Raw genomic sequence first — 16,378 nt, forward strand, 5'->3', positions numbered from 1 at the left:
GTCGTGTCTTGTCATTTAAGACTCATTTCCTTAGTATATTCTCATAGTACTCGTCGCTACGAACGTGTGGGCGCGAGCAGAATTGAAATTGGAGTAAAAACAATGATTTTATGGGACTTGGAACAAAAAGGGTATTTTGGTAATTTTACAATTGGAGATATTTCTCCATCATGAACCACTTTGGTGCTGACACATGGCAGGTCTCCTCCCCATTTCTGGGGAGCCCTTTTTTCCCCCCGAGTTCTCCTTCTTTCTCTAGAATTTTCTCTCCATTTCTCTCTCTAGAACCCTCTCATTCTCCTTTTTCTCCCGGGACACTCCCCTCCTCCCTCTATTTTTAATTGCATACATGTCAAAAATGGCTTCGTCACCCTCAGGTGTCGCCCAACACGTGCCTACCCCAGTATGTGGGGATATCAAGGTTGGAGATTGTCATTAGTTTTAAAGGTTTGATTTGTGATAAAGGACCATAACAAGAGATAATGATTGAATTTATTTGAAGTGTTTAGCAATAGGAGGGGCTTTTTTTTTAAAATATATTTTTTCAAGGTCAGGATAGGCCTAGAACCACAATGGTCCTTTGATGCCTCTGCCAATGATACTGGATGTTTTCATTTGCCAAATGAGAAACAATTTCGGGTGACAATCTTTTGACCCCATAGGATCCATTGTTAGGTTAACGTGAAACAAAATTGCACCACATAGACTAAAAATAGTATCAATGGAGCCTCTCCTTAATCGATGTCAGATATCCAAAAACGACAATTAGATGCACAATTTAGTCATAATAGTGCAAGTATGGTTTATACGCAACTGGAAAATGGATCTCCAAGTCCATTACGTCACCCTTTAAAGAATTATCAAATGGCCAAACAGACAAAACAAATAAATTGAACGACTTCAAATACTCATAAACATGACCCATTTTGAAATGTACACTAAATATGGATGGAGTAATATGTAATTAGCCCAAAACAATTTATTTAGAACAATATATGGCAATAAAACACGTTTCAATTCTGATTTAGATGAATTATAAACAGCTTAAATGAATCGATGTCATTCTTTCTTCTATTTCAAATACTTTTAGTAAACAACTTTAACGAGATTTTGAATAATGTTTCATCTTTAATAAAATTCCTTCTCAATCAAATCTTTTACAGACTAGTAAGCTTGTACAATCTTGTTTCCCCAATTCTAAAGTATTTTCATTTCATATCTAGATCAACATCGCACACCCTTCATGTAACATCCCACATCGTCCAGGAGAGTGGATCCTGTAAGCCTCATATATATTACCATCTCTACCTAGCACGAGGCCTTTTGGGAGCTCACTGGCTTCGAGTTCCGGCCAGGATGGGTGACCCACTAGGAAGTTCTTGTGTGAGTTCCCAGAAACAAAACCGTGAGGATGTGGTGGGGGTTCAAAACGGACAATATCGTGCTACGGTGGAGTCGGACCCAGGATGTGATGGGGCCCGGGCTAGTAAAAGAACACATAACGAAGCTCAAAAACTTGTCATCCAAGAAATACAAGATCCAAAATTGTGGAAAGTAATGCCTTCGAGGGCATATGGTATAAGTGAGAAAACAAAAGGTAAACAAAAGTTGATAGCAGATGGAACGTATAATCCACAAGCTGCAAATAACTTAGAGCTCTGAACCCTTGTCATTAGCTGCATCCTCAGTTACCAGATGGTCACGGGCTCTTTTCAACGTCTCTTCAGCTTGGGCTTTGTTTTCCTGTTCAAGATACGTCAAAGCATCTTTCATGAACTCTTCAAATTTTGCTTCTTTATCTTTACCCGTGTCATCTTGGTGAAAACACATTACAGCTCCATCAATCATCTCTTTAGCCTTTTCTGTTTTAGATTTCTCTAGAAAAATGAGAGCTCCTTGAACAAAATCGTGGACTAACTCTAGTTTGCCAACTCCATCGCCACCATTTTCAAGAAATTTCACTCTTTTCAGTTTCGCTGCAGTCTTATCTTTCACATCTTTGACTAGCTTATTTTGTTCTTCGACACCCATGCTTTTGAGTAGCTTATCTGCTTCTTGGACATCTTCATCCCCTAAAAGATACGTCATAGCGCCTTGGATCGCTTCTTTAGCTTTCTCCACACGGTCTAGTTGAAAAAGCGCCATAATTCCATCCAGAATCTCCTTAGTTGAGCCCACTTTGTCTTTCACTGTGTAATCTAGAGCAACATACAATACGACTCCTTCAACAACCTCTTTTGCTTGCTCTACTTGTTTCTTGTCAATATAAGTCAGAGCTACTTTCAAAACCTCAGTAACAAAAATTGCTTTTTGTATTCCTCTTTCTGCTTTATCTTGCTCAAGATACTTCACTCCTTTCGCATGACCCGCGTCTGCTTTCTGTAATTCTTTGACATCATCATCGTTGCCAAGATACGTCATTGCTTCATTGATCACCTCTTTAGCTTTCTCTAAACTGTCTTGTTCAATAAATGTCAAAGCTCGTTGGATCATCTCCTCCAATGCGGCTGCTTTATCTTTTATTTCGTCTCATTGAGAAACAAACAGCTTCATTCCTTCAATCACATTCTTAGCTTTGGCTATTTCTTCTGCACCAAGATACGTCAAAGCTTCGTTAAGAAAGTCATCAACCAGGAGCACTTTATTATTTTCAAGAAATTTCATTCTTTTCAGTTTCACTGCAGTCTTATCTTTCACGTCTTTGACTAGCTCATTTTGTTCTTCGACACCCATGCTTTTGAGTAGCTTATCTGCTTCTTGGACATCTTCATCCCCTAAAAGATACGTCACAGCGCCTTGGATCGCCTCTTTAGCTTTCTCCACACGGTCTAGTTGAAAAAGCGTCATAATTCCATCCAGAATCTCCTTTGTTGAGCCCACTTTTTCTTTCACTGTGTCATCTAGAGCAACGTACAATACGACTCCTTCAACAACCTCTTTTGCTTGCTCGACTTGTTTCTTGTCAATATAAGTCAGAGCTACTTTCAAAACCTCAGTAACAAAAATTGCTTTTTGTATTCCTCTTTCTGCTTTATCTTGCTCAAGATACTTCACTCCTTTCGCATGACCCGCTCCTGCTTTCTGTAATTCTTTGACATCATCATCGTTGCCAAGATACGTCATTGCTTCATTGATCACCACTTTAGCTTTCTCTAAACTGTCTTGTTCAATAAATGTCAAAGCTCGTTGGATCATCTCCTCCAATGCGGCTGCTTTATCTTTTATTTCGTCACATTGAGAAACAAACAGTTTCATTCCTTCAATCACATTCTTAGCTTTGGCTATTTCTTCTGCACCAAGATACGTCAAAGCTTCGTTAAGAAAGTCATCGACCAGGAGCACTATATTTACTCTTGCTTGAGCTTTATTATTTTCAAGAAATTTCATTCTTTTCAGTTTCGCTGCAGTCTTATCTTTCACATCTTTGACTAGCTTATTTTGTTCTTCGACACCCATGCTTCTGAGTAGCTTATCTGCTTCTTGGACATCTTCATCCCCTAAAAGATACGTCATAGCACCTTGGATCGCCTCTTTAGCTTTCTCCACACGGTCTAGTTGAAAAAGCGTCATTATTCCATCCAGAATCTCCTTAGTTGAGCCCACTTTGTCTTTCACTGAGTCATCTAGAGCAACGTACATTACGACTCCTTCAACAACCTCTTTTGCTTGCTCAACTTGTTTCTTGTCAATAAAAGTCAGAGCTACTTTCAAAACCTCAGTAACAAAAATTGCCTTTTGTATTCCTCTTTCTGCTTTATCTTGCTCAAGATACTTCACTCCTTTCGCATGACCCGCTCCTGCTTTCCGTAATTCTTTGACAGCATCATCGTTGCCAAGATACATCATTACTTCATTGATCACCTCTTTAGCTTTCTCTAAACTGTCTTGTTCAATAAATGTCAAAGCTCGTTGGATCATCTCCTCGAATGCGGCTGCTTTATCTTTTATTTCGTCACATTGAGAAACAAACAGTTTCATTCCTTCAATCACATTCTTAGCTTTGGCTATTTCTTCTGCACCAAGATACGTCAAAGCTTCATTAAGAAAGTCATCGACCAGGAGCACTATATTTACTCTTGCTTGCACTTTATTATTTTCAAGATACTTCACTCTTTTGCCACTCTGTTCATCTCTGACTTCATCGTTGCTTTCAAGATATACAATAGCTCCTTTCATCATCTCTTCAGATTTTTCTATCATACCTTGTTCAAGAAACTTGATAGCTTCTTTCATGAACTCTTCAAGTTTGGCTGCTTTGTCTTTTATTGTGTTATCATGATAAAGGTACTCGATAGCTCCTTTCAACAGCTCTTCAGCTTTGTCCGTTTGATGTTTTGCAAGAGAGTATAAGCCCCGTCCACAAACTTTTGAACTAAGGCTACTGTTTTTGCTCTCTCCGTAGGCTTAGAGGCTGCATCCCCATCTTTGAGTTCATGTCCCCTACATGCACAACGTACATGATCTATAATTATTCAAATTTGCAAATGCACTAATACACACAAACACAATACAAAAGAACAAAATGAAACAACCAATATTTTTGTAAGCTATAAATTCTAAGATGTAGTGAGTTGAAAAGCAAAGATAAGTGGTTAAAAATAGCATATCTTCAACTATTATACTATTAGTGCCATGGGATGTGTAATGGTAACAAGTACGTATAAACAACGAAAGAAATCAAACACATAGAGGACGCTAATATACACAGATAAATACGCAACAGTTATAGGCAGAGACGTGTACCAATCTACAATACTCGTACATTGTCGATATTTGGTTGATGATACCACACGAACACAGAATCGACACATTTAACATTAACACTGCACCAGATTCTGTTTATTGGTTTCGTTGTTTTCAATTAAGATTTCCTAGAAACAAACAAAAGTGATTCCTTACGTACCAATCTACAATACTATTGCATTGTCGATATTTGGTTGATGCTACCACAAAAACACAGAATTAACATATTTAACATCAACATTGCACCGGATTCTGTATATTGGTTTTCGATTAAGATTTCCTAGAAACAAACACAAGTGATTCCTTATGTACCACTCTACGAAACTTATGTACCCATCATCACAGCATTGAACATAGCATAGACAATGTATCAAATTCTGTATACTGAGTGTTCTTCGTTACCGAACAATATTTCACATAAACGAAAAAGCATGACGGATTAATATTTCAGGAAATTAAAGTAGCAGGCGATTCAGAAAAGGAAGAACTTTTTTGAAAAAAAAAAGTATGAAACTTACCCTTCCTGTTTCTCTTGCCCGAAAGTCCTCACCGACATAGCCAGCCATAGCACCAGAAGCAACGCCGCTCCCTTCCCCATCTCTCAGTTTCTCTTTTGGCCTCTTTCTGTCTGGAAAATTTGCTTTTTTGTGGCGCACATGATGTGTTCGATGAAATGTCTTCCACCCTGCGTGAATGTATATAGGTATCGGGTCACAGTGGCAGTTATTCATACCGGTAGAATAGGGCGCGAAGGTATTGGAATTCGCTGCCTTCCCTCCACCTGTTGCTTTTGTCATACGCCGCATCCTCCTTGCATTGTCCTTATTTGCAGTCTGCGAAGGAGAAAGGTGTCCTCGTGCGAATACAAAGCCGAAGTGCTAGAAAGGGTTAAAAATTATCTAGAGTCCGACACCAAGTTACGTGTTCGTGCGGACTTAGACACAAAAATATTTCTCGAACCCATCCCTAATTTTGTCAGGTCCATTCGGCCCCATTTTGTTGACATAGATTCTCTTCCCTTTTAATCTCTCTCTCATTCCTTTCTTTTTCCTTTTCTTCTACTTGAATGGTTACGATTACATTACGTTAACATTTTATATTGATTTTTTTATAAAAACAATAAAACAAAAAGCAAAATGTGAGAACAGGAGATGAAAGAGAAAGAGAATGAGAATAGAAGCGGAGAGAATCCTACTTCTCATTTTGGATCTCAACCCTATTACACTACAACCATGGGCCCACATAAGAAATTTTCCTTTGTAGGGGCACCAGGTGGTAAGGTTTGTGAGATCATTCGAAAACAAGTTGTCACAATGTCACGTCACATGTTTGTAAGGAAAGTAATTCGCGTGACACATAATACTGACACTCTTATACTCTTTAATAAAAATCGATCTTACGATTGTATGTGTGACCCATTCGTATTAGAGTGTCAACCATTATTTCACTTTTGAATGTGCAAACAGCATTGCCAATAAAGTATGAATGATAATTTACAATAAACTCTTAATTACTTAAGTATAAGCCTTCGACATTTTGATTGTCTGAACAATATAAAAGTAGTTTCTTAAGTGATAGGAGCATATTCATGCGACTTAAATGGCTTGTTCTCGTGCATTTACGTTATGTTTCTTTAGTTATTTTAGTACTTTAAGCTATTTTCGTGTGTTTGTAGGTCCAAAGGGCTAAAGGAGCAAAAAGATGCATTTTGGAGACTTTTGGAGCACTTTTGGGCTAAGGATGGATAGCTTATGCTTGGAGCCAAAGTGTTGGACGAAACTGAAGACCTAATTGAAGACCAAAGTGTTGGAACCTTGTTCCCTTTAGTTCTAGGACATTTAAACCTTTCCTATAACCATTCCACATGCCATTGTCATTCCACTTCATTTCACCTTGTATTTTCAGATTATTCCTTCATCATTGCACCCTCACATGTCCCTTTAATCATTCAAACATGCACTCCCTTTAATCACATGCATAAATCAGCCACATGCATCTCCCATCATCATTCCACTTTAACCCACATGCATTTCCACCCACATGCTCTCCCATTTCAGATTATTCCTTCATCATTGCACCCTCACATGTCCCTTTAATCATTCAAACATGCACTCCCTTTATTCACATGCATTTCAGATTGCATTCACATTCTTTAAATCAGCCAACACATGCTTGCACATGCATTTCCAACCCACATGCATCCTTTAATCATTCAAACATGCAGCCACATTCCCTCCTAGCTGTCATGTTCCCCCCCCATTTCGCCTATAAATAAGCATTCACTCCACATCTCATTCTTCCATACACATTTCAGTCACAAACACCAACCATTCCCTTGTGCCATGCTCTCTCCCTAATAATCCAAACACCACACCAGAAATCATCCCATTGCCGTGGCCTCCTCCTTCCATTTTCACCACTCCCCAAACCATTCACACCATCAAACTATCCATTAGACCTTGTGCTACAACGAAGAGGAAGATAAGAGGGCCTAAACGTTCATACAATTCAAGTTTGAGTTGTTGGAATGTTTAGGTGTTTCTTTGATTTCAATGTTTAATTTCAATACTCTTTGTTTTGTACGAATGAGGAATGGAAGAGAAGAGGGCCTAAACGTTCATACAATTCAAGTTTGAGTTGTTGGAATGTTTAGGTGTTTCTTTGATTCTCTTTGTTTTGTATCATGAGGAACTAAACCCCCCCTTGGCTAGGGGGGGATTCAAAATATATGTTTATGCTTGCGTTTTGATTTGATTACTTCTAATTGCATTTCATAAGTCGTGGATTCAATTTGTTTAACTGTTTGATTGATAACTTATTTATGTATGTTTATTGAGAGTGCACGCTTAATTTTCATGCATGAATATGACGCTAGAATATAAGTGAGTTTCACCTAATAGTTACGAACTTATATTCACAAGTAGTGGAGGTTGCTTATAAACAATCGCGTTAAACGAATTCTTGGCATAAGTTTCATGCAATCATAGTAACGAATGCCTCGTCAACATTTATAATTTTCATAGAGCGTAATGATTCTTGCTTGTATCTCTATTATGCAATCATGTAGGGGACTTGTGGGAAATGTTTTGGGTTGTCGTATGCAATCATCCAATTCAATAACGTTAGGAAGATTTGAAGGTTAATTTAAGCGGACCTAATTAACCCGGGGTGATGAGTTTCATAATTTATTGAAATGCAATTGGAAATCTTTTATTTATGCAAGTGTAACATGTGTGGAGATGAATCCCTTGGCTAGCATCCATTCATTCCATTTCATCAATTTCATATTGACATTCTGTCTAGTTTGTTACTTTGTTTTGTTATTTCAATTTTCGTCAAAACAAAACCCCCCTTTACTTTCTTGTTCTATAGTGTTTAGAATCTGTTTAATTTGTGTTTTAAAGTGTTTTGAATCCACCTATAATCTCAAATTCGTCCAAATTTGTGTTTAAGGTCAGAAACTGCCTAGTTAGTGTTTTTAGGCAGTTTTGAGTCTTTTGAACTTGTTTTGAGTCCTTTGAGTCTTTGTATTGTCCAAATTAGTTAGAAAGTGTTTTGATTTGTGTTTCTAAGTATTTTGATTCAAGTTTTCATCCAATTTCGTCCAAATTAGTGTAGGTGCTCAAAACTGCCCAGAAAGTGGTTTTTAGGCAGTTTTGAGTCTTCTAGTTGCTGTTTTGGGTTTTAGGTTTGTTTAAGTGTTTTAACTTTTTGTTTTGCATTCTTTGAGTCAAGTTTAGTGTTTTAAACTTTGTTTTTGAGTTTTTAAGTCAGTTTCCAAGTGTTTAGCAATCCCTCCTAATCCCCGGTTAAGAACGATCCCTACTTATATCTATACTACAATTGTCAAAAAGAGGGTTAACTTGTGTGCGTATAATTCTCGCATCAAATTTTGGCGCCGTTGCCGGGGATTAGCAACTTTGCTAATCTCTTGGATTGTTTTATTTTCGTTTGTGTGTATATATTTTTAGTTTTATTTTGTTGATTTTAGAAGCAAGACATGGCACTTGATAGTGTTTCTCTTTTGTCACAGCTTATGGAAGAGTACCAAACGCAAAGAGTTGGTACATTTGATCATAATCAATCAAGGAACGACGTGTTTTCCAATACTTACAATTCGGATTGGAGTGATCATTCAAACTCTATGTGGTGGGAACCTCAACATATTCAACAAGAAGGATATTGGCAACCATATGAGGAGTTCTATACAACACCTATGCAGCCACCACAACCTGTCCAAACAAATTCAAGTGAGTCTTTGTATAATGATACGGTTAGTAAGTTACTCACCAATTTGTCTCAGGGGCAAGAAGATCTAAACAAAGCAAGGCAAAATCAAGACAAAAGGTTGGACTACTTGGAAAAGCAAATTGGGCAGATCGCGGAGTTCGTAGGACAATTTCAAGACCAAGGCAAACTCCTTATTTCAACCATTGCAAATCCGAAGGAAGGATTTGAAACTGCCTTGAGAAGTAGCAAGGAGGTTGGAACGGACCCTCAACCATCAAAACCAAATCACAAGGAAGAGGAATACACCCAACCCACGGCAAGAGTGGAAACACCTTTGCCGGAGGCACCTATTGCTCCTACGCCATCTACTTCAAGTAAGGTTGTTCCAAATTTAATTAGTTCTAACCCCATTCCACCTAATATCCCTATTCCTTGCAGGTTCATGAATTCCAAGGAAGAAGAAAGTGAAAAAGACACCTTGGAAGCCCTTCCAAAGGTGAAAAGTAGGGAATATCATGAATTCATCAAAGAGGACGTTCTTGAGATAAACAACCCCAAAGAAGTTGAATTTTATGACACAAGACAAGGACCAATCCTCACATCAAATCTAACCAAGTGCAAAGTCCCTGAAACGTTCAAAGAAGGGGTGTTTATTCTTGAGTTCTTATTGGATCACATAAGTAAGCCACCTCCTCCAATTTCAATTTTCTTTTATACTAACATGTTGTTAATGATTCAGGCATCCAATCTTGAATTTAAACCATTACCGGATCATTTCAAGTATCACCTTCCATTCAAAGATCAATTTCATGCCGTTTGACTCAAATAGAAAAAAAAAAAAAAAAAAAAAAAAAAAAAAAAAAAAAAATTTCATATATTAAATAAAATAAAAGAACATGGCAGAATGATGGAGCCTTTACAAAGGATGTTTACGTGAAGCCCCACTACGAGGCATCGGAGCGGAAGGCATCGGAGCAGAAGGCATCAGAGCAGGAGGCATCGGAGCGGAAGGCATCGGAGCGGAAGGCATCGGAGCAGAAGGTATCGGAGCGGAAGGCATCAGAGCAGGAGGCATCGGAGATAGAGCGTTCCAGGCCTCAATACTTGGCGGAATGCTGGATGACCCAGGAAAAAGGTGCCTCTGGAAGAAAGACGCAAGTCTTTGACGGTCACTTTGCATTCGACCTTGAGATTCTTGCATCTCATCAAGCTTCCTCTTCATGCCTGACGAATAGTTATTTGCAAGCACATGCAAACTTCTATTCTCGTACTTAAGCTGTTTGATCTCCTGCTTAAGACTCTCCACCTCCGCCATCAAGGATTCAACCTGACGGGAGCGAGCAAGTAGGCGTTGGCCCATGTTGGACACAGAGCCAGCACACTGAACGCTAAGAGCCAAGGACTCTTGAACGGCCAACTCATCGGACCGTCCTGAAAGCAACTGACTATCTTTTGGAGTGAGGAGGTTCCTTGCTACTATTGTAGCTGTTGTGGCGTCCTGCATCACGGAGTCTTCACCTGTAAGAGGACCGTTAGAAGATAAAAAAGAAGGGCGCCATACGTTACCTTGACGCGGCGCGCCCGTATCACTGCTTCTGCTGAGACTCAATTCTAAGCTAAGGTTCGATGGGTTTGCCATTTTTTCAAAGGTGTTCAAAGAGAAGGGGTGGATGGAGTTAAATTTCAAAGGGCCGGAGACAATTTTCAAAAATGGGCAGTCTTCGGAGTGTGTATGTTGGTGGTGATCGATAGCTCTATAAAAAGCCAAGGCGACGCGTCCACTGATTCAAAAAGCCGGAATTTCCTGCGTAAAGTTCGGCGACGTTCTCTCGGCTTTTCAGAAAACGCGTTCAACTTTGTCAACACGTGGAGGCCATCATCGCAACTACACATCTTTAGCCAACAAGCGCAAAGTTCGGCGACGCTTTCTCTACTTTTCAGAAAACGCATGCAGCTTTGTCAAAAGAGCCGCACCCGCACTACTACGTGTCGTTCAGAAAGCGAAGGGGCGTCGCTCAGAAATCGAAGGGGCGCCTGCTCAGAAATCGAAGAGGCGTCGTTCAGAAATCGAAGAGGCGTCACTATTTCAAAAAGCCAGATTTGCGGGATCAAAACGTTTGTCGACAAGGGTAAAAGAACAACACCACCACTTGCTATTGGGAAATCCCTATATATGTCGACCTTCATCTTTTATGGCAAGGCAAACCTGAAGAAAATGCCCAACTCTTCCTCACTTTTGAGGGCGCACTCCCAGCAAAGCCTTTCGAAATACTCAATTCTTTCTTCTTCCCCAAAGATGATACCAGATGCCTGGAGTACAGATGACCCAGGAGGAAACAGCACAACAAATACATGTGCTGATTCATTCACCGCTTCTTCAAAAGCAAAGGTATCTCATATCATCAAGGTCAAAAGCAAAAGTATCTCATATCATGCTCTTTCCCTGTCTTTTCCTTTGTCTTTGTTATTACTCGCATAGCAAAGTAAAAGAAGCAATCAGCCGGCACTTGGAGTCAGTCTTCCGACGGCCGGGAATCCCTTTCCTGATTGCTTACCTAGCGTTGCTCTCGAGTAGTCATCTTCAACGGTTGATACACTTCCAGAGAAGGGACCACTTCTGCAAAGGGGAGCAAGTAAGGCAAGGGAAAATGACACATTGAAGCATGTGGAGACAAGCAACAACTGCATATGTTGAGCTATCCTCTAACCCTCTTCAATACGTATTGGAGAGATTGAACAAAGAAACAGATAAAAGGAGGAAGCTCAGACCTTCGGGGGAGACCAAAGGAAGCCTGCTGCCCAGTTCAAGAGTAGCACAAAGGAAAATCAACGATGGGAGCAGCGCAGTTCAAGAGTAAGCCTGTGGAATCACAAAAATCCAAGCCTCAATGCAATTACCAAGGAGAAGATGGAATTTACACTCTATAACCAGATTTGCGTCTCTAAACTCTTCTCTTTGTTAACTACATTCTGCCATGTTTAGTATGTTTAGTTGCTTTTTGTGCGTTTACTTATGTTTTGTGTGAATGTATGCTTAAAACATTGAGGACAATGTTTGATTTAAGTGTGGGGGGGGGGTAACTAAGTATATTTGATGCAAATTCGTGGGATTTTATCACCCATAACTTCAAATGTTGTTCCTTGCTGTTTTAAGGTGTTTTTAAGATGTTTTAGAGTGTTTTAATATGTTTTGTTTTTATAACTCCGAAAATCACATAAAAATTTGAAAAACATGTTTTGAAAAGCCTAAAAAGAGTGTTTTGAGTCGTTTTTGTGTGTTTGTGTCTTAGGGTACCTTCCAACACAATGATAAGGATTTGGTTTGTAATTGCATGACTGTTAAAAAGAGTTATGAACATAGAGAAAAGTTTGATTTACTCTTGGTATATGCTTGGTTATGGTTATAATGTATGACTTCACATGCAATCATAAAAGAAAAAAAAATTGTTTTTGTAACATGCTTGAAGGAAGGAACTCAAACAAACGCTACAACCTTGTGAGACTTGAGCCTAAATGTTCTTTGGAGAGTTATTTTCTGTGATTCTTTGTTTTCTAAAGTTGTTGCATGATCTCATTATTCCTTGCTTGGTTGCTACTTAGAATGCAATTGTATCATGATAGAACTAAATGCTAGAACTTATATCCATTTCATTCAAAGCATGTTATTGATTTGCATAACACACATTCAAGATGAAGTTGTGTAGTGACCACCACCTTAGCCAAAAAGCCGTGTGCCCTGTGTCATTATGTTTTGTAGGTTTTTAACCCCATTGAGCCTTGTTAGCCGTCATTATTTGTTAACTCATGTTTTCCTCACCTAGCCTAGATTAGGACTATCCATACCCTTGTTCTTGAAGCATAGCAAAGCATGATTCAAATTGAAGTCCTTTTGATTTATGTTGGCAGAAAACAAGTGTGGGGGAAGTGTTTTTCATGAGGAATTATGTGCTATAGGCACGAAAAAAAAAAAAAAAAAAAAAAAAATTCATGGAAAAAGAAAAAAAAAATGAATGAAGAAAAAGTTGAAAAGTTGAGAAAAAGAGTTCCAAAGTATTGTTTGTTGAAGTAAGGGTCCAAAACAATGAATTCGGCCCTAAGGAGTTGTCTAAATCTTTCCCTTGTGTTTTAAAGTTAATTTCTGCAATCTAAGTGAATTCTATGTCTCAATTTCATTGCTTTGCTTACTATTGCTTGAAGAACGTTTGTTTTCCCTATCCTTTCCATGTTAACCAACACCCCAAGCCCCATTACAACCCTTAACTTCTATCTTGAGTGTTATGTGTTTCAATTTGTGGAGTTTGAATTTGGTATGAGCATATGGTGTCACTGATTCTCGCATCTAAGTAGTAGCATTCCATTCATGAGATCATATCTAAACATGCTTATTAACTCCGGAAATTGTTCTCTTTGTGATATATATATGTGAGTGTTCGTTTTCATTAATCTTCTCACATATGACTAGATTAGGGTGTGTACTTAGAAAATCTGAGTGAAAATCGAGTGCATATCTTGTAAGGAATTGAGCAAATTCTCTAAGGCATGTTACTACATTCAAAACATGGTTTTAAATGCTTAATTGTGAAATAGTATGTGGTGACTATGATTAAGAATGTACTTAAGTGTGAAGATGACTAAAATCTGTGAGAATGATGATTTTTAACATGTCATGTGCATTGGAAATCCCTAAGACGGTTGTTGGAAGGTTTAGGTTGTGTTTTACGTGTTTAGTGTCGTTTTGTTTATTTGTTTTTGTTTTGTTTTGCTCGAGGACTAGCAAAAGATAAGTGTGGGGGTATTTGATAGGAGCATATTCATGCGACTTAAATGGCTTGTTCTCGTGCATTTACGTTATGTTTCTTTAGTTATTTTAGTACTTTAAGCTATTTTCGTGTGTTTGTAGGTCCAAAGGGCTAAAGGAGCAAAAAGATGCATTTTGGAGACTTTTGGAGCACTTTTGGGCTAAGGATGGATAGCTTATGCTTGGAGCCAAAGTGTTGGACGAAACTGAAGACCTAATTGAAGACCAAAGTGTTGGAACCTTGTTCCCTTTAGTTCTAGGACATTTAAACCTTTCCTATAACCATTCCACATGCCATTGTCATTCCACTTCATTTCACCTTGTATTTTCAGATTATTCCTTCATCATTGCACCCTCACATGTCCCTTTAATCATTCAAACATGCACTCCCTTTAATCACATGCATAAATCAGCCACATGCATCTCCCATCATCATTCCACTTTAACCCACATGCATTTCCACCCACATGCTCTCCCATTTCAGATTATTCCTTCATCATTGCACCCTCACATGTCCCTTTAATCATTCAAACATGCACTCCCTTTATTCACATGCATTTCAGATTGCATTCACATTCTTTAAATCAGCCAACACATGCTTGCACATGCATTTCCAACCCACATGCATCATTTAATCATTCAAACATGCAGCCACATTCCCTCCTAGCTGTCATGTTCCCCCCCCCCATTTCGCCTATAAATAAGCATTCACTCCACATCTCATTCTTCCATACACATTTCAGTCACAAACACCAACCATTCCCTTGTGCCATGCTCTCTCCCTAATAATCCAAACACCACACCAGAAATCATCCCATTGCCGTGGCCTCCTCCTTCCATTTTCACCACTCCCCAAACCATTCACACCATCAAACTATCCATTAGACCTTGTGCTACAACGAAGAGGAAGATAAGAGGGCCTAAACGTTCATACAATTCAAGTTTGAGTTGTTGGAATGTTTAGGTGTTTCTTTGATTTCAATGTTTAATTTCAATACTCTTTGTTTTGTACGAATGAGGAATGGAAGAGAAGAGGGCCTAAACGTTCATACAATTCAAGTTTGAGTTGTTGGAATGTTTAGGTGTTTCTTTGATTCTCTTTGTTTTGTATCATGAGGAACTAAACCCCCCCTTGGCTAGGGGGGGATTCAAAATATATGTTTATGCTTGCGTTTTGATTTGATTACTTCTAATTGCATTTCATAAGTCGTGGATTCAATTTGTTTAACTGTTTGATTGATAACTTATTTATGTATGTTTATTGAGAGTGCACGCTTAATTTTCATGCATGAATATGACGCTAGAATATAAGTGAGTTTCACCTAATAGTTACGAACTTATATTCACAAGTAGTGGAGGTTGCTTATAAACAATCGCGTTAAACGAATTCTTGGCATAAGTTTCATGCAATCATAGTAACGAATGCCTCGTCAACATTTATAATTTTCATAGAGCGTAATGATTCTTGCTTGTATCTCTATTATGCAATCATGTAGGGGACTTGTGGGAAATGTTTTGGGTTGTCGTATGCAATCATCCAATTCAATAACGTTAGGAAGATTTGAAGGTTAATTTAAGCGGACCTAATTAACCCGGGGTGATGAGTTTCATAATTTATTGAAATGCAATTGGAAATCTTTTATTTATGCAAGTGTAACATGTGTGGAGATGAATCCCTTGGCTAGCATCCATTCATTCCATTTCATCAATTTCATATTGACATTCTGTCTAGTTTGTTACTTTGTTTTGTTATTTCAATTTTCGTCAAAACAAAACCCCCCTTTACTTTCTTGTTCTATAGTGTTTAGAATCTGTTTAATTTGTGTTTTAAAGTGTTTTGAATCCACCTATAATCTCAAATTCGTCCAAATTTGTGTTTAAGGTCAGAAACTGCCTAGTTAGTGTTTTTAGGCAGTTTTGAGTCTTTTGAACTTGTTTTGAGTCCTTTGAGTCTTTGTATTGTCCAAATTAGTTAGAAAGTGTTTTGATTTGTGTTTCTAAGTATTTTGATTCAAGTTTTCATCCAATTTCGTCCAAATTAGTGTAGGTGCTCAAAACTGCCCAGAAAGTGGTTTTTAGGCAGTTTTGAGTCTTCTAGTTGCTGTTTTGGGTTTTAGGTTTGTTTAAGTGTTTTAACTTTTTGTTTTGCATTCTTTGAGTCAAGTTTAGTGTTTTAAACTTTGTTTTTGAGTTTTTAAGTCAGTTTCCAAGTGTTTAGCAATCCCTCCTAATCCCCGGTTAAGAACGATCCCTACTTATATCTATACTACAATTGTCAAAAAGAGGGTTAACTTGTGTGCGTATAATTCTCGCATCATTAAGACCAGGCATATCATAAGAAATTGAGAAAGAAGAGACATAGTATGACATTATACTCATTCTTCTTATTTTTTTTTCTTATTGAAGGATGAATCATATCGATTAGAACAAAAATGAGAAAGTGAACTATGGAAACTACGGAAATTAAGGGCTCATTTACAAGTGTTTTTTAAAATGACTGAATGCACTTTTGGTGAATGCACATGGATTTTTAGTAAGAATTAGTTTCAAAAATATTTTCAACCGCTTTCAGTAATTTTAAAAACACTTTTAAACGAGCACTAACTC

The 16,378-nt window shown here is 38.2% G+C and overlaps 1 protein-coding gene across 1 annotated transcript; it reads right to left on the reverse strand.

Moving 5' to 3' along the window:
* Positions 1 to 2,526: 2,526 nt before the first annotated feature.
* On the reverse strand, positions 2,527 to 5,691 carry LOC125473098. Its single transcript, XM_048575419.1, has 2 exons — positions 5,262 to 5,691; positions 2,527 to 4,440 (listed from the first exon to the last, which is right to left on the reverse strand). The coding sequence occupies exon 2, from the start codon at positions 4,231 to 4,233 to the stop codon at positions 2,530 to 2,532; it is 1,704 nt and encodes a 567-aa protein (XP_048431376.1). The 5' UTR covers positions 4,234 to 4,440; positions 5,262 to 5,691; the 3' UTR covers positions 2,527 to 2,529.
* Positions 5,692 to 16,378: the final 10,687 nt, after the last annotated feature.

The sequence above is a fragment of a genome, unplaced genomic scaffold (genome assembly GCF_019419815.1).
Source record: "Pyrus x bretschneideri cultivar Hongxiangsu unplaced genomic scaffold, Pyrus_bretschneideri_v1 Contig8, whole genome shotgun sequence".
Taxonomy (NCBI): domain Eukaryota; kingdom Viridiplantae; phylum Streptophyta; class Magnoliopsida; order Rosales; family Rosaceae; genus Pyrus; species Pyrus x bretschneideri.